The sequence below is a fragment of the Phascolarctos cinereus genome, unplaced genomic scaffold, assembly GCF_003287225.1.
Source record: "Phascolarctos cinereus isolate Bilbo 61053 unplaced genomic scaffold, phaCin_HiC Scaffold_2;HRSCAF=192, whole genome shotgun sequence".
NCBI lineage: Eukaryota > Metazoa > Chordata > Mammalia > Diprotodontia > Phascolarctidae > Phascolarctos > Phascolarctos cinereus.
Window position 1 is genome coordinate 412,846,097 of NW_027555625.1, and position 25,414 is coordinate 412,871,510.

Here is a 25,414-nt window from a genome sequence, read left to right on the forward strand (position 1 = left end):
GCAAGCGTTTCTCCCTGGGACTCCCACTCAGGCCGCCCCTACATGCAGCAAATATGCTTTCTCCCATCTCAGAATGTGAAGAATGTCCCACATCCTGATGGGCCAGAAAGTTCCCTCTAAAGTCAGCTGGCCGATAGTGCAAGAGCTGTGGGGCTGCCCCTGGATTGCCGGCCTGGCCTGGTCCCTCCCGCCCTTCCCTCTAGCCTCCTCCCAGCTGTAGGCCGGACAATCAAAGGCTGCATTGTGCATTGAGCAGACCAGAGGCTCTCCGGTGCCTGGGAGGAGGAGGCCAGCTAGGAAGGCTCCCCCCTCATCCTCCCCCAGGACTGCCCTGACGTGTGTTCCCTGGGGCCCCGGGCCTGGCTCCCGGATGATGGTGGACACATGGGCTGCTGTTTCGGTATTCCCCGGCTGAGGAATGTATGTCGGGACCCAGGTGAGTTCTTTCTCACTGCCCCCTCCCCAGGGTTTGGGGCCTGCAGCAGAGTAGATGTGCCAGCCGTTGGCCTACAGTGCTGTATGTCTCCAGAGGGCTCAGAGCCCTGTGGCGCCAGGCCACACTTGGATGTCGTTTACAGGGACTGGATTCTCAAGTTCATAGGCTCACCGGTTTTAGGACTGGAAGTAACCTTAAAGATTATATAATCCAGACCTCACATTTTGTACAAATAAGGCAACCAAGGCCCAGAGTGGTCAAGTAATTTGCCCAAGGTTTTGTTTTGTTTTGTTTTGTTTTCCTGGGATTAGGCTGGGATTAGGACCTAGGCCTATCTCACTTTCCTATCTGCTGGTCTTTCCACCAACGTGAAAGCTGGGAAATTAAGAGCTTCTTTGGAACATGCCCAGTGGCGTTCTCTAAGTGCATGATGAGGGCTTTCCTTCTCCCAAAGTTCGGGGGGAATTGAACAAGCAGGAGAGAGGCAGCTGAGTGCGTGAATCTGCTGCTAGACTGGGACGCAGGAGCTTTAGGCTCGAGTATCATCTCAGTCACTAACTCGAAGCCCACGACCGATCTCTCTGGTCTTCTCTGCTCTAAATCATATGTTCCTCATCTGAAAAAAAAATGGTGGGGTGAAACCAAATGTTCAGTAGAGCTCCTCATCACTAATAATGATCTGTGGGCTCATAGTCAATAAACCTGGCTGCAAATCCTGCCTCAGCTAGTGATCTGATCATCTCCCAGGAAGTCATTTCCAGTCTCTGAACCTCAGCTTTCCGTCTTGAGGCAGCTAGATACCTGGACTCAGAGTCAAGGACACCTGAGTTCAAATCCTACCTCAGACATTTACTAGCTGTGTGACCTTGAGCAAGTCACTTATTCTCTGTTTGTCTTGGGTTTCTACCTCTACAAAATGGGGGTAACAGCACCTCCTTCCCATGGCTGTTGTGAGGGTCAAATGAGATGATATTTATAAAGCACTTCCCATGGTGCCTGGCACATGATAGATGTTACATAAACGGTTATTCTCTTCCCTCCCATTCATATAAAATGGGGATAATCTTCGCTCTGCCTTCCTTACCAATGGTGTTGAGAGTATCCAATAGTGCAATATATGTGAAAGCACTCTGTAAACTTTAACATGTTATATAAGTAGCAGTCACTATATGCAACAAGCTCACCTTTAATTTTTTTTAATTTAATATTTTATTTTCCCTAATTACATGTAAAAATGATTTTTAAATATTTGTATATTTTTTATTTTGAGCTCCAAATTTTCTCCTTTCCTGTGGGCCCCCCCCCCATTATTGAGAAGGCAAGCAATTTGATATAGATTATACATGGAGGTCACCTTTTTTTTTTTTTGGTGAGGCAATCAGGGTTAAGTGACTTGCCCAGGGTCACACAGTTAGTTGGAACTCACCTTTTTAAAGAGCTTTGCAGTTTATTTACAAGGTAGTCCAAGGGTTTTCAGCTCCATTCAGGTTATATAATCAATCCATAGCAGAGCTAAAGACTCAAATCCGTATCTCCTACTTCTAACCCCACTGCTTGTCCAGCCACCCTGGCCCAGTTAGCAGGCTTCTCTCAGCCTCAGAGCTGTGACCATGGATGGGACAAGTCTATTAGCTTGATTTTAGGCAAAAGTAGGAAAAATCTACAAGTTGTATTGCGTCTCTATTGAGTTAGATACCTGGAGTCCAGAGTGTGATGGGATAAGGGGATAAAGCTGACTTACTTACCTAATAATGCTAATAATAACAAGAGACAGTGTGGTGGTGTTGCAGATGGAGAGCTGATCTTGGAGGCAGGAAGACTTGGATTCGAGTCCTGTTTTTGTGACGTCATACAAGACACTTAACTTTTCAATGTTCTGGTTCAATGTTCCGCTGTCTAGGAGTATAAGTTGCAGACGCAGTGTGGACTTTCACCAGTAAGAAGACTTTTCCTCACCTGGGACCTCCCTATACTAATGAAATCCCAGGTCCAGTCCCTACCCCTAATGATACTAATAACAAAAAAATTTTTTTTTCCAATTAGTAATGTCCGACTCCTCATGATTCCATTTGGGACTTTCTTGGCAAAGATACTAGAGTGGTTGGCCATTTCCTTCTCTGGCTCGTTTTATAGATGAGGAAACTGAGGCAAACAGGGTTAAGTGACTTGCCCAGGATCACATAGCTAGTGTCTGAGGCTAGATTTGAACTCAGGAAGAGGAATCTTCCTGACTCCAGGCCCAGTGCTCTATCCATTGCACCACTTAGCTACCCTAGCAATAGCAACAGCTAACATTTATCTAGCACTTTAAGGTTGGTGATGTCTTTTGTGCATATTATATTGTTTGATCACCATAGTGACCTTCTCTCTGCCTTCGCAGCAGATAGAATCTTCTATCCTGGTGTCCCTGAAACTCATGGCTCTCCCCTTTTCTGTCTATAGCATTAGCTAATCATAGCTGACACGCATTTTGCACTTGAAAAAAATCAGTCCAGAGATGTGAGTTCAAGATCTACTTGCCTTCGTCATTAACTCACTGTGCAACCTTAAGAAAGTCACTTATACCTTCCTCCTTTCCCTTTGGTTGTTTTCGTGAAGATCGTGGGAGATCATCGATCTAGAGCTAACACATTAGGGAACACTTTGCCCAACCCCTTCTTTTGAAAGATGAGGAAGCCAAGGCCCAGAGAGGTGTATTTGTATGTGCGTAGCAGAGCTAGGATCTCTGATTGCAAAGGCCAGCCCTTGCTCCACTGGACTATCCATCTCTCCCATACCAATGATACACGTAAAGTACTTTGTAGCAATGAAGTGCTATAGGAAGGAAGGAGCCTGGATGGTTGCTGATCCTTACAATAAACTTTCAGAGGGAGATAAAAAAAGTATTATTATCCTCATTTGATAGATGAGGAACCAGGTGCAGAGAGGGGGCAGTGTCTTGCTCCAAGTTTCATGGGACAATCCAACTCTTCTTTGCCCTTCTCCCCAAGATTTTTTTCCAGTGGGAGCATCTATGGACCTACCATGGTGCCTTGCACACAATGAGCCCTTAATAAAATGTTTATTGAACCTATGACCCCCCCCCGACATCTCTTGTCCACCTTGTAAGTGATGCTGAATGTGATGCTGAGAGAAGAAATCTTGTGAGTTTCTGCAATCTTTCTTAACCTTTGCGATTATTATCATCTTATAGTTCTTCTATTTAATGCCAAACAATGAGAAAAACATCTACCCACATTGCTTCCATTTCCTTTCTTCTAACACTCATCTCAGACCTTTGCATTTAGCTTCTGACCTCATCACTTAAGTGAAACTATTCTCTCCAAAATTACCAAGGATTTTTTTTTAAATCATTTTAGCAATTTATTGCATTAATTTGTAGCGATTAGTTTTACAAAGTACATTCTCTAGAACAGCCCCGGGAGGTGGCAGTGCAAGGATTCTTATTCTCAATTTACATAGAAGGTAACTGAGGCTGGTTAAGCAGCTAGTAAATGCTCTTTTTCTCCTACATTACATTTTTTCAGTAATATGACTTCCCCTTCTCTGGACGTCCGTCTTTCCATCTATAAAATGGAGGGTTGATTAGGTGTCTCTTCTACCTAGAAATTCCAATGGTATTAATACAAATTTAAACAAACAAAAAAACCCTAACCCTTTTCTGGTCATTGTCCATTCTTCAAAGGATGATAATTCTGAAAATGACCAAAAAAAGACAATGAGCAGTGTGATCAATTAAAAACATCAAAAAGAAGTTTGTGTATGATCCTGGCTTAGCTATTTTCTTCCTTGTCTTCTTCCTCACTGTCACTTACATACACACACACACACACACACACACACAATATCTTTGAGTCAAAATGACTACCTTGGCACCTCAAGGTCCTGAACACTTGTGCTATTTCTCTTTGGATAAATCTTCCTTAACCTTTCTTCCAGTGATGGTGGCTGGTCTCATAGCAGTTGTCCATGATTTCTGGCAAGGTCTTTTTCTGCTAGGGAGAGAAACAGGGAGTTTTTTGTTTATAAAATTTAGATTGAGCTTGGGATGGAAGAACATCCCTGATAGCACTAGTGAGATGTTTTTAGTTGACTCTATGAGCTTCTCATACATTTGTTTGATACAAAAAGATTGATTTTTGGTACGCAGAGCATTTATCCCGCAATGTATCACCTTCTCATTGTTCATTTTGCTTGGTTAGAAAAATTCAATTTGTTTGTTTTTGAACCTCATCTAGTTTCTTGTTTCTGCTTTGGCTTCTACTTTTACCTAGAATATGCCCTTGTAGAGCTATTTCCACAAAATTGATAAAGATTCTGGAACTGTCTTTTTGGAGCTGAGAATCTATGTCTTCTGCCTCCTTTGGAGACATCTTCTTTTGAATCATTTCTTCAGTGATTAATCTCAGACTTCCTGTTGTACTTTGAGGACCTTGATTTATGGCAATCTAGGAGAATTTCATGGAACTAATCATGATCTATTTAGTTAAGTATTAATAATTATTAATTAATTATTAATTTCAGTGCAACCGAGAGGCTACTGTTGGACACTACCTCACGAAATTTTTTTTTTATCGTTTTCATATATGGACTGGTATTTCTTCAACTTCTGTCCTTTTTGCTGTGCCTACCTTTATAGTTGGGCAGCTAGGCAGCACAGAGATGGAGTGCTGGACTTAGAGGCAGGAAGACTCATCTTCCTGAGTTTAAATCAGCTTCAGACACTTACTAGCTGTGTGACTGTGGGCAAGTCAACCTTCTTTGCCTTGGTTACCTCATCTGTAAAATGAATGCAGAAGGAAATCACAAACCACTTCAATATCTTTGCTAAGAAAACTCGAAATGGGGTCATGGAGAGTCTAGCACAACTATAACAACCAAACAAGAGCAGTGCGTTCTCATCATCATCACTCCCTCCTCCTCCTCTTTTTGCTCCTCCTACAATACTCATTCTAATACTACTACTACTAATATAAGCTTAAGCTTATATGCAACCTTTAGGTTTTATAAAATTAATTTCACTCATTCTGTCACTCATTCACCCACTCATTCTTTTACAACAACAAATTATGGCAAAGTAAAGATTACTATTCTCATCATGTAGATGCATTAACTGGGTCTCAGGAAAGGGCTTATAAGTGGGAAAGCTGGAATACAAATCCAGGTCCTCAAATACTACTTCCTTCCCCTTTACCACACAAATTCTCACTCATGTCCCAGCCACCTTGGGTATCCCTCAAAGGACCCTTCATCATATTGTGTCTGGTTTATACAGAGCCTTAGGGTCAGGGATGACAGTCCAATGGCATGGAGACAATGGAGGCATTCCGAATTTTTTCTAGGTCCATACTTTATATTCCATGTTCCAAGGTCACTTCCAGGTCTCTGACAATCTATTTTGTATGGCTTCTTCTAGTTCTAATAGGCTATGCTCTAAGTTCCCTTTCAGCTCTGAGATTTTATATTTTATGTTCTAAAGGTTCTTTTTTTTCTGCTTAGGCAATTAGGGTTAAGTGACTTGCCCAAGGTCACACAGCTAGTAAGTGTCAAGTGTCTAAGGCCAGATTTGAACTCAGGTCTTCCTGACTACAAGGCCAGAGCTCTAGCTACTGTGCCACCTAGCTGCCCCTTCTAAGGGTCCTTTTTTAGGCTATTCGATGTTCTTGGACATCAACCAGCCCTAATATTCCATGTTCTAAGGTCCCTTTTAGTTTTAGCATTCTGTGTTCCCAGTCCTCCTCTAGTTCTGACATGCTATATTCTATGGGAAATTTTTACAAGGCATTTTAGTTACTGTATATTATGTTCCAAGGTTCCTTCTAGCTCTAATGTTCTATGTTCTAAGATCCTTTACAACTCTGGCATCTTATTTTCTAAGATCTCCAGTTCTGGAAGGCCTAGTGTTCAGTGGGTACCTTTCAGAACTTCCCCCATCTGAACAATTCTGGGGAATAATTGCCCGGCCATGCTATTGACTAAAAATTGCCTCTTCTGCTCCACTTGCTAGGCTGAGAGGCAGAAAGACTTGAGTTCAAATCCTGCCTCAGACATTTACTGTGTGACTCTGAGCAAGTCACTTAATCTCTCTCAATCTCAGTTTCCTTGAGGTTGGACTCAGTTGCCTCCAAGGTCCCTTCTAGCTCTAAATCTATGATCTTAATCTGGGAATTATTTACTCTGAGACTTAATTTTTCTTTTTTTTTTCCTTCCAGGTAAAGAGGCCCCCTCCAATGCACAAGCTCCATCCAATGGACTCAGACAGTCAACAGTCTCAACAAAAAGCAAGGGAAAATGTCTCCAGTCACAGTCTATGACATCAGGTATCTGACTACCTGGAGTGGGAGGAGAATTGAAGGGGACCCCCCTTTTCTCATCTTCCATATGGACTATGGCAACATTCCCCCATATCTAGTCTGGGAGAGGAGAAGGAAGGAAGGAAGGAAGTAAGGAAGGAAGGAAGGAAGGAAGGAAGGAAGGAAGGAAGGAAGGAAGGAAGGGAGAGAAGGGAAGGGAAAGGAATTCCCACAACTGCTATGTCCAAAGTTGCATTTCTTATTCTGTATACATTGTGTCCATCATCTCTCTATCCTGAGATGGCTAGTGTCATTTTTCTGTCCTCTGTAATCATGGCTGATCATTTATTTGATCGGAATTCTTAAGTCTTTCAAAATTGTTCACTTTTACAATATTGATGTTGTAGTATAAATTGTTCTACTTTCTTTACTTTATATCAATTCATGCAAGTTTTTTCGTGTCTTGTTGAAACTATTTTTCTTTCATTTCTTACAGCAAATAGTATTCTATTGCATTCATATACCAGAATTTGTCCAGCCATTCTCCAATATACGGATATCCTCTTAGCTTCTAATTTGGGGAAGTTCTTTTCTCGTAGAAAGAGTTTCCATGAACATTTTTGTACATACAGGACCATAGGCCCACAAGGTCCACCCTGGCTCAAATATATCTCTTAGCCTTGTCTCAAAGCTCTCTTTTCCATGTATGGAAGCTACATCTTGATCCAGCCAAATTGAATGAAACACTGCTTGATCACATCCTATGCATTCTCACCTCAATGCTTTACTCACCTTGTTCTCTGTGCCTGGAATGCCCTCTCTCTCTCTTTCCCTCTTCCCATTCCCTGCCCCTGACTATGTGTATCAAAGCTTTCGTAGGCACTAAGAGCTGGAAAGTACCTTGGAGATAATCTAGTCCAACCCTCCCATTTTATAGATGAAGAAAGAGTACCCAAGAGAGAAAGGGCTTTAACCCAGGTCATACAGGGATGAGTAGCAGAGCTGAGAACTAAACCCAGGTACGGGGCTCTTGCCACTATTTCATTGCTTGATCATTCTAGCTGAGGAAGGCTTATATGCGCACATGTCTAATCTGCTCCATTAGACTATAAAGTCCTTAAGAGCAGAAACCATGTTATAGTTCTCTTCATATCCATTCTCAGCACTGAGCACATTGCTGGACTCATAATAGGTTTTCAAGAAAGCTTTAATATCATAAAAGATCTGACCTGAAAGGGACCTTTGACACTATGTATGTCAAACCCGCTATTAATGGATGAGGTAATTGAAGCCCAGAGAAAAGAAATGATGCATATAAATCACACAGCTAGTCAATGACAGCACCAAGGCCTGAATAGAGGGCCCTTGACTCCTAGCCCTGTACTCTTGGTATTTTTTGTTAGGATAACAACATACCAAAAACTGTGGGCTGGACGTCTTAACCTAGAATCTATTTCCACTCCATAAGTGGAATCTATAGCAGGTAATCAAGAAGTCTGAATTTAATTCCCAACCTTGCCATTTTCTCTCTTTCTTTCTTTCTTTCGTGAGGCAATTGGTGTTAAGTGACTTGCTTAGGGTCACACAGCTAGTAAGTGTCTGAGTCTAGATATGAACTCAGGTCCTCCTAACTCCAGGGCTGGTGCTCTATCCACTGTACCACCTAGCTGCCCTGATTTACTTTTGGAATAATCTTGGATACTCATTCCCCTCCCCCTCTGGGCCTCAGTTTCCTCTTTTTTTTTAAAAAAAGTGAGTATATTGGATGAGATGAACTCAGTGATATATTCTAGCTAAAGCATTCTGTCGCCATATTTGGGAAGCCAAGATAGTTACTCCCATTTCAGCCTCTTTCATTTCCACATTCCATGTTCCACATGCCTGTCCTATCTGTTTCCTTTCAGAGATCCCCCTCTCTTTCTCTGTGCATAGCCTCTCTGGGCAGGGAACCAATGAACAACTGCAGGAGGCCGCAAGGAAAAGGCTGTGGGCCATGGAGAGTGACGACAAGGAAGTCAGTGCATTGTTCAAGGTGGGCATGGAACGACTGTGTGATTTAACATGGGCATACCGAACATGTATTAAACACCAGCTGAGAGCACTGCTTTGTGCCAGAGATAGGTGAAGATACGAAATTTCTTTTCCTTTCTTTTTTACTTAATAGTATTTTTTTTCCAATTACGTGTAACGACAGTTTTCAACATTCATTTTTGTAAAATTTTGAGCTCCAAAATTTTTTCCCTCCCTCCCTTCCCCTCCCTAAGATGAATTGCAGTCTGATATAGGCTATTCATACACAATCATACTAAACATACTTCCACATTAGTCATGTTGTGAAAGAAGAATCAGAACAAAAGGGAAAAACTGTGAGAAAGAAAAAACAAAACAGTGAAAATAATGTGCTTCAGTCTGCATTTAGACTCACAGTTCTTTCTCTGGATGTGGCTAGCATTTTCTGTCATGAGTCTTTTGGAATTGTTTTGGATCATTGTTTTGCTGAGAAGGCACAGTGTTCCTGTTGTTATATACAATGTTCTGGTTCGGCTCACTTCGTTCAGTAAGAAGTCTTTCTAGGTTTTTCTGAAATGTACCTGCTCACCATTTCTTATAGAACAATAGTGTTCCATTACATTCACGTACCACAATTTTTTCAGCCATTCCTCAATTGATGGGCATCCCTTCAATTTCCACCACAAAAAAGAGCTGCCATACATATGTGGATCCTTTTCTCTTTTTTGTGATCTCTTTGGGATACAGACCTAATAGTGTATTGCTGGATCAAAGAGTATGCATAGTTTGGTTACCCTTTGGGCACAGTTCCAAATTGCTCTTTAGAATGGTTGGATCCATTCACAACTCCACTAACAATGAATTAGTGTTCCAATTTTCCCACATCCATTCCAACACTTATCATTTTCCTTTTCTTCCATATTAGCCAACCTGATAGGTGTGAGGTGGTAACTTGATACAAAATTTCAATAAGGCACAGTCCTAACCTTCATGGAGCTTATATTCTAATAAGGGAAAAGATGAAAAAATTATCATTAGTACAATGCATGATAATCATAGTAGAAAATTACAAAACAAAATGCTATGTAAAATATGATAGGGAAGGTCTGTATTAATGGGGCATACCAGGGAAGGTTTCCTGGAAAAGGTGACATTTTGGTTGAGTTTTAAAGTACAGGTAGTCCTTGCTCCTGGTAGAAAGGTGGTAAACTATAGGTATGGAATGAGGCATACACTGTCCAGTTGCCAGTTTGTTTTCTTTAACCATTCTTAATTACGAGAGAGGGATCGACTGGGAAAGGACAGCAGTACATACAAAATATCAATGATGTTCAGTTTAAGAAAACTGGAAGGGAAAAAAGTCTCTAAATATGTAGAATTTTGCAAAATAAAAGACACTGATCAGTAAAATGAAAGCAACAGTGGATTAAAAGCATAGAATAGAAGTCTTTGGCTTGGGATTAAGGTAAACAAAATTAATAAGTGAATCAAAAGCACTGGTTTACTTTGGAAAGTTGTGGAATCTCTGTGTTAGGTATTTTACAAGGTATCATGAAACCATAGGAATTTTCCTCCTCTTACAGAGAGGTTGGGGACCATGAATGCTCCACGTTGCATCTTCTACCAGACCCAACTGTTGTGTCACTTGGTTTTGGTGAACCGTGTTTCTTTGTGACAAGGGAGGGTATACTGGGAAATGTCTATGGCACAAAATTTTTTCAAATGATTTTTAAAATGTTGAGGAGGAGTTCAGCAGAAAAAGATGGGGAGAAAAAAGGTTTCCAGCTACAGTGAACAAGAGGTACAAGAGCACAAAGCATTAAGACAGAGAGCTGTCCAGTTTTATTTGCGCATGATGTGTGTGAAGCAGAGTGAGTTGAGCTGTGGTTGGCACTAGGCTGTGAATCTCGAATGCCCACATAAAGTAGTGTGAACTTTGTTGTTGTCATTCAGTTGTTTTTCAGTCATGTTCAGCTCTCTGGGATACCGTCTGGGGCTTTCTTGGCAAAGATACCGGAGTGGTTTGTCATTTCCTTCTCCCATTCATTTTACAGAGGAGGAAACAGAGGCAAACAGGGTTAAATGACTTGCCATGGGTCACACAGCTAGTAAGTGTCTGAGGCCAGATTTGAATTCAGGAAGATGAGTCTTCCTGACTCTAGGTTAGGCACTCTATCCACTGTGCCACTGAGCTGCCCATTTGAACTTTGCTTAGGTGGAAATAAGTTGCTCTTGAAGACTTCTACATGGAAGGAAGTCAAGACTAGATATGGATGAGAAAGTATTCTGATAATTTGATGAAGGATAGATTGAAGGGGAGAAAAATGGAAGTAGGAATATGTGTTAGGAGGCAATTGGAATCACTTAGGTGGGTGGTTATGAGGACCCAATAATAGGTTTGTGGAAGGAAGAATAGGGAAGAGGAGGTAGATTCAAATCACATTGATGCATGTCGTAGTCACATCTTGGTAACTAGTTAGAGGGAGAAAGTAAGAAGAAGGAAGGGTCAAAAATAACCCCAAAGTAAAGAACTTCAAGATTAGATGGCTAGAGGGATTGTCATTGTAAATACTGAAGTCTCAGGAGATGAGGACAGAAGGTTGAGTGGGGAAGATGATTGTGAGCCAGGTACTAATCTCATAGAAAAGTTGAAAAATGACCTGGAATGAAGTCAGCAACATAGATGGTGATTGGGTGGTCCACGTGGACTGAATAGAGCTGTGAATAGGAAAATCATTGAGGGATGTGTGGTTTAGACGTGTCTATTGGAAGTAAAGAATGTACTTCTCTATTGTCCTGGCTCTGTGATTTGGGGGAGTGAAAGAATGAGTAGGCACTTATTCAGAGCCTGGTTTCTATTAAAAAGAAAACGTAGAATGAATATTATTTGAAACATCTAGGATGTCTGGTAACCAGTGGACAATAGAATAGGGATAACCAATAGTTCATGGCTTAGAGTGCTGGTCTGATAAATGAGGAGTTATGAGTTCAAACCTTTAGGCAGCAAGGTGTTACAGTGGTTAGAGTGAGAGGAAGATATCAGAAAAGTCTGTGATTAACTCCTGCCTTAGACCCTTCCTAGTCACGTGATCCCTAGCAAAGCACTTAACATCTCTCAATCTCAGTTTTCGCAGCCAAAAGGGGATTCACTCCATGGCCTCCAAGATCCTTCCTAGTTCCAAATCAACCATCTAAAATCCTGTGACCCTCAATGGGGCTGGATGGACAGAAATCGAACAATAGCTAACAGAAGGCCTCTTGTAGTCTGCTCCCCGGCTGGCACTTTCCACCCAGAGGCTACCTCCAATCCATTCAGTATTTCTCTTGTGCGTACTGATTTGTGAATGTGTTGCCTGTCCCAATAGACTGTAAGCTACTTGAAGAGAAGAGTATGTTTTTGCTTTGTCTTTGTCTTTCCAGACTTAGCAGAGTGCCTATAAGCTAGTCAACACTTAACAGACACTTGCTGATTCTTAACTGCTTGATTGACAAAACACTTCACCTTCACTGGCTTTTTTGATCATCATAATAGCCCTACAAGGTAGTTGTTCAGTCATGTCTGACTCTCTGTGACCCCATTTGGTGTTTTCTTGGCAAAGATGCTGGAGTGGTTTGCCATTTCCTTCTCCTGATCATTTTATGGATGAGGAAACAGAGGCAAACAGGGTGAAGTGACTTGCTTGGGGTCACACAGTTAGTAAGTGTCTAAGGTCAGATTTGAACCCAGGTCTTTCTGATTCCAGGCCTCATGTTCTAACCATTGAGCCTCCTAGTTGAATTCAGTTCTTTAATTACAAAATCAACATGATTTTAAAATCTAAGAAAAAATATAAATATTGAAGTGAATTTAAAGGAGAAAATTCCAACATTTAATTATAAGAGAAGTCAGAAGATATTCTAGTCATATGAGGATAAATGCTGACCTTGTAGGTAAGCGGTTAGAAAGTTGTCCTTTATCGTAGAATCACAAGATCATAGATACAGAACCAGAAGGTACCTTAGAGGCCTTTTAGTTCAAAGCCCTCATTTTACAGATGGGGCTGAGGGACAGAGAGATTGAATAGCTTTGTTAGGGTCACACAGCTAATAAATGTCTGAGATAACATTTGAAACCAAGTCTTCCTGACCGCAAGTCCGATGCTCTGTTCACCAAACCATGCTGCCTCTTAATCCTAGAAATTCAGAGTAGACTAGAACCGCAGAAGTCGTCTCCTTCCATCCATACCAGCACCGGATGGCCCTTTACAGCAACAATACTGGTAGCATATACAATGCTTTCATAAGGTTTTCAAAGTGCTTTACATTCATTATCTCATCTGATCTTCACAATAACCCTGTTAGGTGGACGCTATTATTATCCCCACTTTACAGGTGAAGAAACTGAGACTGAGAGAGGGCAAGTGACTTGCCCAGGGTCACACTACTAATAAGTATCTGGGGCAGGTTTTGAACTTAGCTCTTCCCTATTCCAAGTCTACTACATTAACTGGCTACTTCATAACAACTCTGACAAGTAAGTGTTAAAACTTTATTTGAAGTATCCTAGTCATAGGGAATCCCCTAACTCTCTAGATAACTCATCTTACTGTGGGAAGCTCTAATTTTTTGGAAGTTTTTTCTATATGGAGCCAAAAATCTGCCTCTCTGCAACTTATATTAACTGCTCCTAGTTCTGTATGTGAGGGTCATTCAGGACAGGTAGAACATCCCTTCCACACAATAGCTTACTTCAGCGGCTTGAAGGCAGCTATCACATTACCTCTAAGCTATGTTGCCTTTCCTGACTAAACATCATGGGATCATAGGTTTTTAATTTCGTCTGATTCTATGCTATGGTCTTGCAGTCAGCCCCTCATTGTTCTAGTTGTCCTCCTCTGAACCTCATCCAGGTTATTTATTATGTCCTTCTTAAAGTGTCGTGTCTGGAATTTATTTTTTAAATTATTTATTTTTTGTTTTTAGGCAATTGGGGTTAAGTGACTCGCTCAGGGTCACACAGCTAGTAAGTGTCAAACATTTGGTCGGACACCGGATTTGAACTCAGGTCCTCCTGATGTCAGGGCCGGTGTTCTATCCACTGTGCCACTTAGCTGCCCCTTGAAATTTATTATAATACTGCAGAATTCTGGCAAAATTCAGTGGGATTACCACCTCTCATATCCTGCACACTGTGCTTTTCTTAATGCAGTCCAAACATATATTAGATTTTTTTTGGCTATTACTTTGCATTGTAGGTTCATATTGATCTCTTAGTCTACTCAAATCCCTAAGACCTGTTTTTAGCTGCATTTTACTCACTTTGTACTTAGTTGATTTTTTGAGCCCAAGCATAAAACTTTACATTTGTTTCTCTTACAATTCATTCTTCCAATCTCTCCAGCCCAGTGGTGTTAAACTCAGATAGAAACAAGGGCCACTAAACTGTACATAAGGATCCCTATAGGCTACATAATATCTTATTTAAAATGCAATGTTATCTATGTTTTATTGCATTTTTGTTCATTTTTCTAAATATTTCCCAGTTATATTTCAACCTGGTTCAACCACACTTGGGAGCATTTTGGGTAGCGGGCAGCCTATGGGTGATGTATTTGACACTTCTGCTCCCGTCTAATCTTGTCACCTAATGTATAAACTGTCCCTTCCAGCTTTGTGTCATATAGTTATAATATCATCAAGGCCACACATTAACATCTTGTCCATAAGAATTGTAAATACTTCGCCAAAATCTAGGTGACTGTTATCTATTACATTGGCCTGATCTATCTACTAGTCTAGTAAACTCTTTTTGTTTTTCTTTTTTTCAGTAATGAGATAGGGCATGACTTGTTCTTTATGAAGCCACCTACTGCTTCTGGATTTTTATCACTTTATTTTCTAGATGTTCAAGGATAAGTTCTTTAACAACACTTTCTAGAATTTTTCTAAGAAAAAAAAAGTCAGATTCTTTGGGATATAGTCTATAGATGCCACTTTTTCAACGTGTTGAAAATCAAGACATTTACTTTTCTCCAGTGCTATAGCATTTTGTCTATTCTCTATGATTTTTTCAAAGATCATTGACAGTGTCCCCCGAGTCACATCTTATAATTCTCCCAGGACCCTAGAATGTAACTCATATGACCTGATGGTAGAGATTAGTTAAAGTAATTTTTACAGGTGAAAGAATCCCAGAGTTCAAAGCAACCTCAGTGCCCCTAGAATCCAACCTTATATGAGAATCCCTGCTACACAACACTCTCAGGTAATTATCCAGCCTCCATAGAGAGGATCTCTAATGAGCAGGAACTGATTGCTTCCCAAAACAACTCACTCTACTCTTGAATAACTTTAATTGTTAGGAAACTTGCCCTTAAGTTAAGCCTCAGCTCACTTCTCTGCAGCTCTTAAACCAATTAAGAGAAAACAAATAGGTTTTTGTGGTCCTTCACGTGCTTTGGTATCTTTAGCTCTCTTTCTCATCAAGTTTTCTGCAATTATTTAAGTACGTGATGTACCCCTGTACAACATCACTGAATTCTGAATTCTGTTGATGCGATTTCCAGGATAGTGCAGACACCATGTTGTATAATGAAAAACCCAACAAAACCCAACAATGGGTCAGAGGTCAGGGAAGCTGTATTGGGTTACTAAGACCAGTGTTAACTCTGTGACCCCGGGCAAATCATTTAACTTCTCTCAACTTCGAATTTCTCATTTTTAAAATGGGGATAATAATGCTTACACCACTTATCTCACAGAATCATTGTGGAGATTGTGCTTTGGAAACACACAATTGCCATATAGACGGAAGTTACTATTCTTATTTTAAGGAATTCTGCTCCTACTCATGCAAAGTCAGAAACTCAAGCCAGAGTTTTCTGAAGAACAAATTTAGCTGCATTACCTTGTGTAAGTCACTCCCTATCACTGGATCTGAATTTTTTTCCTTTGTAAAATGAGTGGGCTAAAGTCAAGGGTCTCCCAGGGCCCTTCTGATATGATATTCTATATTGTCTCATTGTTTTGTTTTGTTTGGTTGCTTTTCTGTTTTTTAGGAACTCTCAGCCCGGCTTGTTTCTATACAAGTTGATAAAGACCAGTTCATTATCACCTTCAAGACTATTGAGGAAATATGGAAGTTCTCTACATATCTGAGTCTAGGTAAAGCAAAGGTTGAATGGAAAACAATGTACATTCCTAGACATTTTAGTTTACAAAGTACTTTTCCTACAGCATCCCCATAACGTATGCAGTGCATGGATTATCATGTACTTTCTTTGTGTACACGATGTATCCCTCTATATTCTGTATTACATTTTACAGGAAGGAAAATGAGGCTCAGGGAAGTTAGAGTACCAAATAAATGATGTGTTCAAAAGGAATGGGAAGTGCTGTTTAAGGCCCTAATAAAGAAGATAGTTTTTAAAAAATTAATTTATTTTGAATTATCAACAATCACTTCCATAGCTTCTGAGCTTCAAATTTCTCTCCCTCTCCTTCCCCACCTCTCTCCCCAAGATGGTGTGCAATCTGATATAGGCTATACAAATATATTCCTATTACACATATTTTCACATTAGTGATGTTGTAAGTAAGAATTTGAGCCAATAGAAGGAACCACTGGAAAGAGGAAACAAAACATAACAGAAGAAAAGATAGTAAATAGTATGCTTCAATCTGCATTCAAACTCCATTAGTGCTTTCTTCTTTGTGGATAGCATTTTCCACCATGAGGCCTTTGTATTGCTGAGAAGGGTTAAGTCTATCAATATTAGTCATCACACAACCTGGCTGTTACCGTGTACAACGTTCTCCTGGTTCTGCTCACTTCACTCAGCATCAGACCATACACGTCTTTCCAGGTTTTTCTGAAGTCTGCCTGTTTGTCATTTCTTATAGCACAATAGTATTCCATTACATTCATGTACCACAACTTGCTCAGCCATTCCCCAGTTGAAGGGCATCCCCTCAATGTCCAATTCTTTGCCACCACAAAAAGAGCTGCTATAAATATGTTTGTACGTGTGGGTCCTTTTCCCATTTGTATGACCTCTCTGAGATGTAGCCCTAGAAGTGCTATTGCTGGGTCAAAGGGTACACACATTTTTAAAGATAGATAATTTTTGAATGCAGGAGGAGGGAGGAGATCAGGGAAAGCTTAGTGAAGGAATTAACACTGAGCTGGGCCTTGAAGAATAGGCAAGGTCAATAGAGGGAGGTGGAGGGAGGTGGGGAAGAAACAGGACATTATTGGCTAGGAGATTTTGTGGTCAAATGCTCAGAGGGGCCGGGTTCTAGGGTGGGAAAGAAAGTGGAGAATGTGTAAAGACTATGGCACATGGCCTAGTTCGGTGCACTGGAATTTGAGTCAGGAGACCCAAGTTCAAATAGTGTCTCTCCTGGCCTAGTCACCTTGGGCGGGCAACTTCTCTTTTGTTCTTAATTCTGTTCCTGTAAATTCCACTATTCCCTAGGAGGGGAAGCATGGAGCACTGGAAATGGTGTTGGGTTTGAAGTAGGAGAAATCTGTGTTTAAATCCTGCCTAAGGGCACTAGATTTAGAATGAGAGGATCTGGGTTTTTTTAAATTTATTCCTTTCTCCCTGTGTGGTACTGGGAAAATCGTTGCATCTCTCCGGGACTCAGTTTCTTGGAGGAAGTGTGGAACAACTTTGGAGTCATAGAATGTGGGGTAACCTCTGATTTACTCTCTGTATGACCTTGAACAAATGACTTAACTTCTCTTAGATTGAGTTTCTTCATCTATAAAATGAGACAGATTGGCCTAGGAGCAGAAATCTCCACTCATTAAATAGGCAGCCCACAGCATTCCCAAGTGTGGCCTGAACCAGATTAAAATGGAGTTGGGAAGTATTTAAGAAAATAAAAAGCAACAATAAAACATAGATAATATTACCTTTTAAAACTAAGCCCATATGTGGCCTGCAGGGATCCTTATGAATGGGGTAGTAGCTCTTATCTCTTTTTGGGTTTGACACTCAAACGCTTAGGTGATCTATCTAGAAGGCCCCTGAAGGGCAGCTCTAAATCTCAAGAGACAACCAATTTTATGAAAGTAGGAAAATCTGTGGCAGTAAAGTATAGTGGAAATAATGCGCAACTGTGAGCCAGCTGAAACCTTGGTTCAAATTCCCTCTCTGATACTTAACAATTGTGATATTGGGCAAATATGACTTAACTTCTTTGACAGTTCTCTGTCAAATGGAGAAAATAATACATGTTCTACCTCCTTCACAAAGCTGTTTTGAGGAAAGAACTTTGAAAACCTTAAAGGGGTCTATAAATAGCAATTGCTAGCATTTATACTTCACTTTAAGATTTATAGTGTTTTATACTGATTATATAATTTCACTCTTACAACCCTGTAGAAATAGGTACTATTATTATTCCCATTTTACAGATGAGGAAACTAGAGGCTGATAAAGGTTAAATTATTTGCCCAGGGTCACATCATTAATAGGTGATTGAGGTAGGATTTGATCTCAGACCGTCCCAGTGAGCTGCCTCAAAATAAACTTGGGTTATTGTTATCAAGTCATTTAACCTCAGTGTCCCTCAGTTTTTCAATCTGTAAAATGGGGATGATCATACTTATAGTAATACCTCATAGTGTTGCATTAAGGAACAAATTAGCTAATCTTTGTAAAGCTTTTTCTAAACCATAAAGTGCTGTATAACTGTGAGTCTTTAATATTAAAATAAGACATTGGAGTAGATGGAGGAGAGGGGAAGCCTTTGGAATCAGGTAGACCAATAGTTACTCCCACTGTAAAATCCCATGACTGTTGCTATTCTAAACCCCTTCTACAATTCTCTGGCCTACTCTCTGTTGTCCAACATTCCAAACTCCATGTAAGGGAGAGAGAATTTGGGACACAAAGAAACCCCAGGTTAAGGAGAAACCCCAAAGGGGCTTGGCTAAGGTCCAGATTAGCTTGCCACCTCATTCTGAGGGTTGACTCTCCACAGGCTATGTGTCTCTCTGCCTGGAGCAGCTCCTCTTTGACCACAGCTATTGGCTTAAGTGCAAATTAGTGGAGGACACTGAGATCCAAGTCACAGTCAATGAAGAACACCTGGAGGCCATCTATCAAGGTCTCCTGATGCAGGAAGGTAAGTCATTAGTAGTGATGCCAATGGCCAGGCCTTCACTTCCTGAAATAGGCAGTTAGGTACAATGGATAGAGTTTGAGAGTTGGAGTAAGACAGCCAGTGTTTGATATCCTGGTTCCATTTACTACCTGAGTGATCTTGGTGGGAAGTCACTTGTCATCTCTGGGCCTTGGTTTCCTCATGTGTAAAATGAAGGGCTTGGATTAGATGATTTCCGAGGTTTCTTCTAGTCTGAAGGCTGTGCTCTTAGAAGAGCAGTTTTGTAGATGTTTTGCCTGGCACATAGTAGTTGCTTAATAAATGTTTATTGAGTGACTCTGATTGTGAGCATCTGGTAATTGTTCCTTGACTTTGGACTGTGTCTTCAGCTCTGTTCTATTTTATACTTATATCAATGATCATTGTGCTGGCATAAATGTGTGTGTGTGTGTGTGTGTGTGTGTGTGTATACATGTATATATATGTGTATATAATTTGTGGATGGCACATCCACAAATATGGAATAACTAATGTTTTCAATGTCTATGTTAGGATCTAAAAGAAAATTCCTACACAGGCTGGAACTGTAAGCCAAACCTAACAAAATTAAATGTTAAAGGGAAATATGTAAAATTTTGCATTTAGCTTTAAAATATCAACTGTACCAAGTTTTCTCATCTATAAAATGGGGGAATTGTACTACATTATTTTCTGGATCCATGGTCCTATTAGCCAAAGTACAGAATAGGGAAAATGTAAAATATCAACTGTGCATGTACAGGATAGGAAAGATTTAGCCAGGCACCAGCTTATTTGAAAAAGATTTGAGAGTCATAGTGGTCTACAAGTTCAACACTATGATGTAGCATCTGAAAAAGTAATTCAATCTGAAGTTGCAATAATAGAACAAGGGAGGTGATTGCTCTCCCCCGCCCTCAACGCACATCTTGGTTTTCCTGATCAGAAAGCATCTGAAGTTCAGTTCTATGTAATTTTAGTGATCACGTTTCCAAAATGACATTAAAAACTAGGGTGTGATTAGGAGGAAGATAATTTGAATAATGAAAGAACTAATCACATCATGAAGAGAATAATTTGAAGGAGCTGGGATAGCCTGGAGAAGAGAAGACTTTGGGGCAGCACGTTCCCTCAAATCTTCAGGCAAGTCAGTCAGGAGTTAGAAGATTAGACTCACTTTGTTGGGCTCCTGGAGATAAGGCCAGGAGCAGTGGGTGGAATTTATAAGGTGTGAGATGTTAGCTCAGCATAAGAGATAACATGCAAACAAGGGGAGCCCAGGGAGGTAGTGGGTACCCCATCATAATCACTGTAGATATTCAAACGATGGCTGGACGGCCACTTCTGGGAGCTATGGAAGGGATGCCTACATCAGAGAAGGGGTTGGACTAAATCTAAAGTCTCTTCCAGGTGGAAGATTCTGTGTTTATCTTTCTCTATCCCCTTAATGCTAATGCCTTTCCTCTACTGATTATCTCCTCTGCTATATGTCCTGTATATAATGTGCTTGTACATAGCTCTGTGTGTTATCTCCACCATTATACTGTGAACTCCTTGAGGGTAGGGGCTATTTTTGCCTTTCTTTGTATCCCTAGAGCTTAGCAAGTACCTGTTACATAGCAAATACTTAGTAAATGTTTGTTGACTTGTTTTATCTCATTGTCTGTAGGTCATTTCTCCAGAACTTTGCACACTGTCCTTCCTTCAGGAGAGAAGGATGTTGGGGAGTACCTGAGGCTCTGCAAGAATGAGTTGATCTATGTCAAAAACAACAAAGAAGAAACAGAATGTGAAGGCACCTCCTTGCTGACTGGTCTTCGGGGCTTGGTGCCTGTTGCAGCTATAGAACCATTGTCCTTCCCCTTCCACCAGTGAGTAATGAGATATTAGGCTGATCCCTCTAGACTGCATACACATCATGAGAGGTCCTAGTCTGAAATTAACATCCAGGAAGCAGAATCCTGAGAGCAAATGGACATTGAGAGAGATTTTTCTAGGTTGCCTGGACAAATCAGATATATCTTTGAAAATTCCATATTCAAATTCTGTGTTCTGGTACCTGAGAGAAATAATATGAGCCCTTCCTCTATCAGGAGTTATAGTTATCTGGGGGGCTAAGAAAGTTATTGCTGGTATCAATAACCTCCCTCATTTCTGACAGTCTTCCAAAGTCATCCTTTACAGCAAAGACAGAATAATGATCAATAATGATCATTCATATTTCTATAGAACACTTCTGATCATAGGATTCAGAGTTGGAAGGTCATCTTGGACAAATCCTCACTGTGTAGATTAGGAAACTGAGATCCAGAAAAAAAGACATGACTTGTTCATTTATTACATAGCTATTAAAGGAACAGTGCCAGAATTAGAATCCAGATTTTCTGACTCCAAACTCAATATGCTTTCCGGGATGCCTCTGCACAACACAAAGTCCTTTTTCCTCATGACAGCTCTGTATATTATTATTATTATTATTATTATTATTGCTGTTGTTAATATTACTGTTGTTATTGTTATTAATCTGACAGATGAAAAATGAAGCTGATATGATCAAAAGATTAAATTGAAAGTTGGAAAGGACCTCAGATGTTATCTAGTCCAATTTCCTCCTTTTACAGATGAGGCCCAGAGAGAATAAATTATTTGTCTGTGCCCACATAGGCATACCAAGGATTTGTGCCTAAGTCCTTTGACTCCAAGTCTAGTGAACTGTGACCTTGAACTTGATGCTGTGTGTACTGATTTCAAGTTCAACAATCTTTCCAGTATACTACAGAGCCTCTTCAAGCCTTGTCCATAGCTCTGTGAGTCATGCTAGACTCACTCACTGGTATCTCCCTGCCAGTAATGTGATGGATTTAGGGGTTTCCAATTCAGCAACTCAATCCAGTGAAATCCAGCAAACATTTATTAAGTACCTATTGTATTTGGGGCCCTTTGTTTAGCAGATTTGGCAAAAGGACAACACAAAGGCCAATACAAATAAATAGGTTCCCTTCTCTGCCCTCATAGAGCTCACAAGAGAGAGATCAAGGAAGTCATCTTGGTACGGAAAGAGCCCTGGATTGAGGGACATGTGTGTTTAGTCCCAATGTCACTGACTGCATGTAATCTTAGACAAATCACTTTTGTTTAAGTTTTATTTTCATTACCCACAAAAGAAAGCATTTGGACTAGATTATTTCTAAGGTCCCTTCCAACTTGAAATTTTATGACTAAGTTAGACTCATAGAATGTTAGAAGGAAAGTGACTTGCCCAAAGTTAAAAGGCTGATAAATATTGGAACTGAAACTTGAATCCAGGTCAAGGAAGTTGTAAAAGAAGACTCACATAAGGTGAATGAATGTCCAGTCATGCAACATGTTGGGCAAGTATGGTACATGGTGGAGGAGTATTACAACATAACTTTCCAGTGTTAGGGTAAAACTAGACTGTGATGGGCCTTGAATGCTAGGATGAGAGGTTTAGTTTTTATTCTGGAGAAAATGGGGAACCACTCATTGTTTTAGATCAAGGAAGTGACAATGATTTTATCCATGCTTTAAGAAGATTAATCTAGAAGCACATGTAGCAGATTAGAGGGGGGAAGAATAGAGTCCAATTAGGAAGCCAAGGTAATACTCCAGATAAAAAGTAATAAGGACCTATACTAGGGTGATGGGTGTTGAGAGGAAGACTTTGAGTACAAGAGAAATTGTGGAGGTAGACTAGGTGGGTTAGGGAAGAAAGAAGAATCAAAGATGACTGAAACGTCAAGCCTATATGAACAGGAAAATGGTGACGGTATGATTTTTTTTTCTTCTATTGAAAGGGTCTCTTTATTTCTTCCAGACTGAAAGTGCAGTGCTACTCACAGGCCTAATCAAACTATTGATGAGTACAGGTTTAATTTGCTCCTTTTTTTTTCTGACATGGACTGGTTCACACCTCTATAGGCATCCTGGTGGCCTTCTGGTCCAGGGGTTTTACCGTATTAGTTTTGGACCTAGTGTGGACGCCTGGGCAGCTTTAGTCCTACTACGAAGACCTCAAACTCAAGTGATCCGTCTACCTTAGCCTTCCTTGACAGCAGGGATTACAGGTGTGCACCACCACATCTAGTGTTAGAGTATGATATTTAGAACTTTATGTTAGATCAAATTACTCACCTAGCAGATTTCTCACGTCCTGACCTTCCTCACTAATAAGGATCGCAACAACAACTCCCATTTCTAGGGTGCTTTAAAGCTGAAAAAGCCTTTCTCTTGAAACCGTTCTGCAAGGAGTGGAGGAAAAGCATGATCATCACCATTTTATAGGTGATAAAACAAAATGAGGAGGTGAAATGATTTGTAGGTTGTCGTACAGATAAGAAGTATCGGAATCAGGAGTCTCATTTAGATTTCTGATAAAATGCTCTTTCCACCACACTGTGCTTCTTGAGTACTCTCTGAAACAGTATCCCAACCTAATTTAACCATATTTTGGGAAGTCCAAGACTTCTTTTGATGCCTTGTGATGTGGTAGAGGAGATCCTGAGTTCTTGAATAAGAAAAAATAGTCAACATTTATATTGTACCTTAATGTTTTTGAAGAGCTTTAAATATATTATCTCATTTTATCTTTATAAGAAACCTATGAGGTAGATGCTATTGTTATCCCTATTTTATAGATGAGAAATCTGAGGCTCAGAGAGATTCAACAGGACTTGTCCAGGATCACTTAGCTATTACTAAGTGTCTGAAGCTGGATTTGAACCCGGTTTTCCTGCCTGCAAGGTCAACAGTTGGCCATGCCATTCTGTCTTTCCTTGAAAGCTTGGATCCTTAGTTCTGGCAGGCTCTACCAAGCTAGGGAAACTTGCTCATGAGCCCAGCCTGGCTAAGCTCAGAACTGCTCATCACCAGGCTGGCTACAGGTGATAACTTTTTCATTCACAATTACTTTCCATTCTTTTTTCTTTTTTGGCTAGGCAATGGGGTTAAGTGACTTGCCCAGGGTCATACAGCTAGTAAGTGTTGTGTGTCTGAGGCTGGATTTGAACTCAAGTCCTCCTGAATCCAGGGGCAGTACTCTATCCACTGAGCCACCTAGCTGCCGCACAATTGCTTTCAAAGGTCATCTCCCAAGTTGTAGAGGGGTTATGATCTAAATTGGTAGAGGAAGAATTAGCACCAGCAAAACCACAGACCTTTAAAATATAGAGATATGGAAAGTAGAATTATCTAGCTCAGTTTAAATCCCAGCTCTTCCACTTATTGTTTCCTCAACTCTAAAAGAAGGGAGTTAGACTAAATCTACAATTCTTTCTAGCTTTAAATTCTAGTGCCTACCACATAGTAGGCACTAATAAATGTGACTAAATCTACGAACATCAGGGCCATAATTAAGGTGCCACCAATCACCTCGTAGTCCTTTTCAGGCCTATACCACCTTACTACCTTGCAGGTGTAGGAGACTGTGCCCAGAAATCAAGAACCGTTAGGGTCCTGGCCCTAAGTGATGGTTTGGGAGGGATTTGACAGCAAGACTATACTAGAAGGTCCTTAGTGATTCAGCTGACCAATTCAGTTGCTCAACTGAAAAAAGAACTCTGTTGGTTGTGGGTTTCCTATTCATTGCTCTTTCTGGAATATAGGCTTGTTGATATTAGAAGATGAGGTTTTTGACTTCACCATTTCTCCATTGGCAGATGGTTCCTAAAAAACTACCCGGGGACCTGTGGCATCTATAGGACGAATGATCGGACAGGCTCCTATCAAATTGGTATGTTGAAGCTGATAAAAATGGCTGTTGAGCCCTCTGCAAGGCATCATGTGCAGGAGGCACGGACGTGTTTATTGAATGATTGAATGGATCTAGTAAAACAGAGATCATTTAATCCAACCCCTTCATTTTAGAGGTGAAAAAAAATGGGGCCTAGAGAAGTGAAGAACCCAGGGATGTGTTTCTTTGAAAATATTCATAGACATAGTATTTCAGGGCCAAAGGGAACTTAGAACACCTTATGAAGAATGTCAGCACTGAAAAGAACCTTAGACACCATTTAGTATAATTGCATTGTTTAATAGATGAGGACACTGAGATGCAGAGAGGAGGGGTGACTTGGTCAAAGTCACCTTTCTGTAAACCTTTTCATAGACTTGGAGGTGAAGAGTGGGAGAACCCTTAGATTCCATCTACGGGAAAGCTGAGACCCGGAGAGGATATCTCACCCACTCAGGTTTACAAAGTGACAGAGCCAGGTCTTCCAGGTCCCAGGCCAGAATCATGTCCGTTACACTACAGTGCTCTCTCTTGTAGATACGTGTGCACTCTCCCCATCACCTGAACTTATTGGCTTCTTCCCATATGTCTTCACCATCTATCCATTGTACTAGGTGTGAGGGGGCAGCAACACAAAAAGCCAAGAACCAAAATGCTGCGCTCTTGTTTAGAACTCTAAACTTAACTCATTGTCTATTGTTGTATAGTAAAACTAAAGGGGGAGGGGGGTGCAACTGAATATAACTATGATCAAGTACTCAGTTCTATTCTGCTTTATAAATTGGCAAAGCATTTTCCCCTTCTATAAGTTAT

General features: G+C 40.5%; 1 protein-coding gene across 3 annotated transcripts in view; it reads left to right on the plus strand.

Moving 5' to 3' along the window:
- Positions 1-215: 215 nt before the first annotated feature.
- Positions 216-25,414, plus strand: part of SH3TC2 (SH3 domain and tetratricopeptide repeats 2) — a 71,748-nt gene continuing 46,549 nt past the window's right edge. For all 3 annotated transcript variants that reach the window (XM_020969125.2, XM_020969126.2, XM_020969129.2), the window contains exons 1-7: positions 216-436; positions 6,649-6,756; positions 8,634-8,761; positions 15,777-15,882; positions 18,712-18,855; positions 20,522-20,723; positions 24,528-24,601. In XM_020969125.2, coding sequence (XP_020824784.1) covers positions 385-436; positions 6,649-6,756; positions 8,634-8,761; positions 15,777-15,882; positions 18,712-18,855; positions 20,522-20,723; positions 24,528-24,601 — 814 coding nt within the window. In that variant the 5' untranslated portion in view covers positions 216-384. The remainder of the gene's footprint in view (positions 437-6,648; positions 6,757-8,633; positions 8,762-15,776; positions 15,883-18,711; positions 18,856-20,521; positions 20,724-24,527; positions 24,602-25,414) is intronic.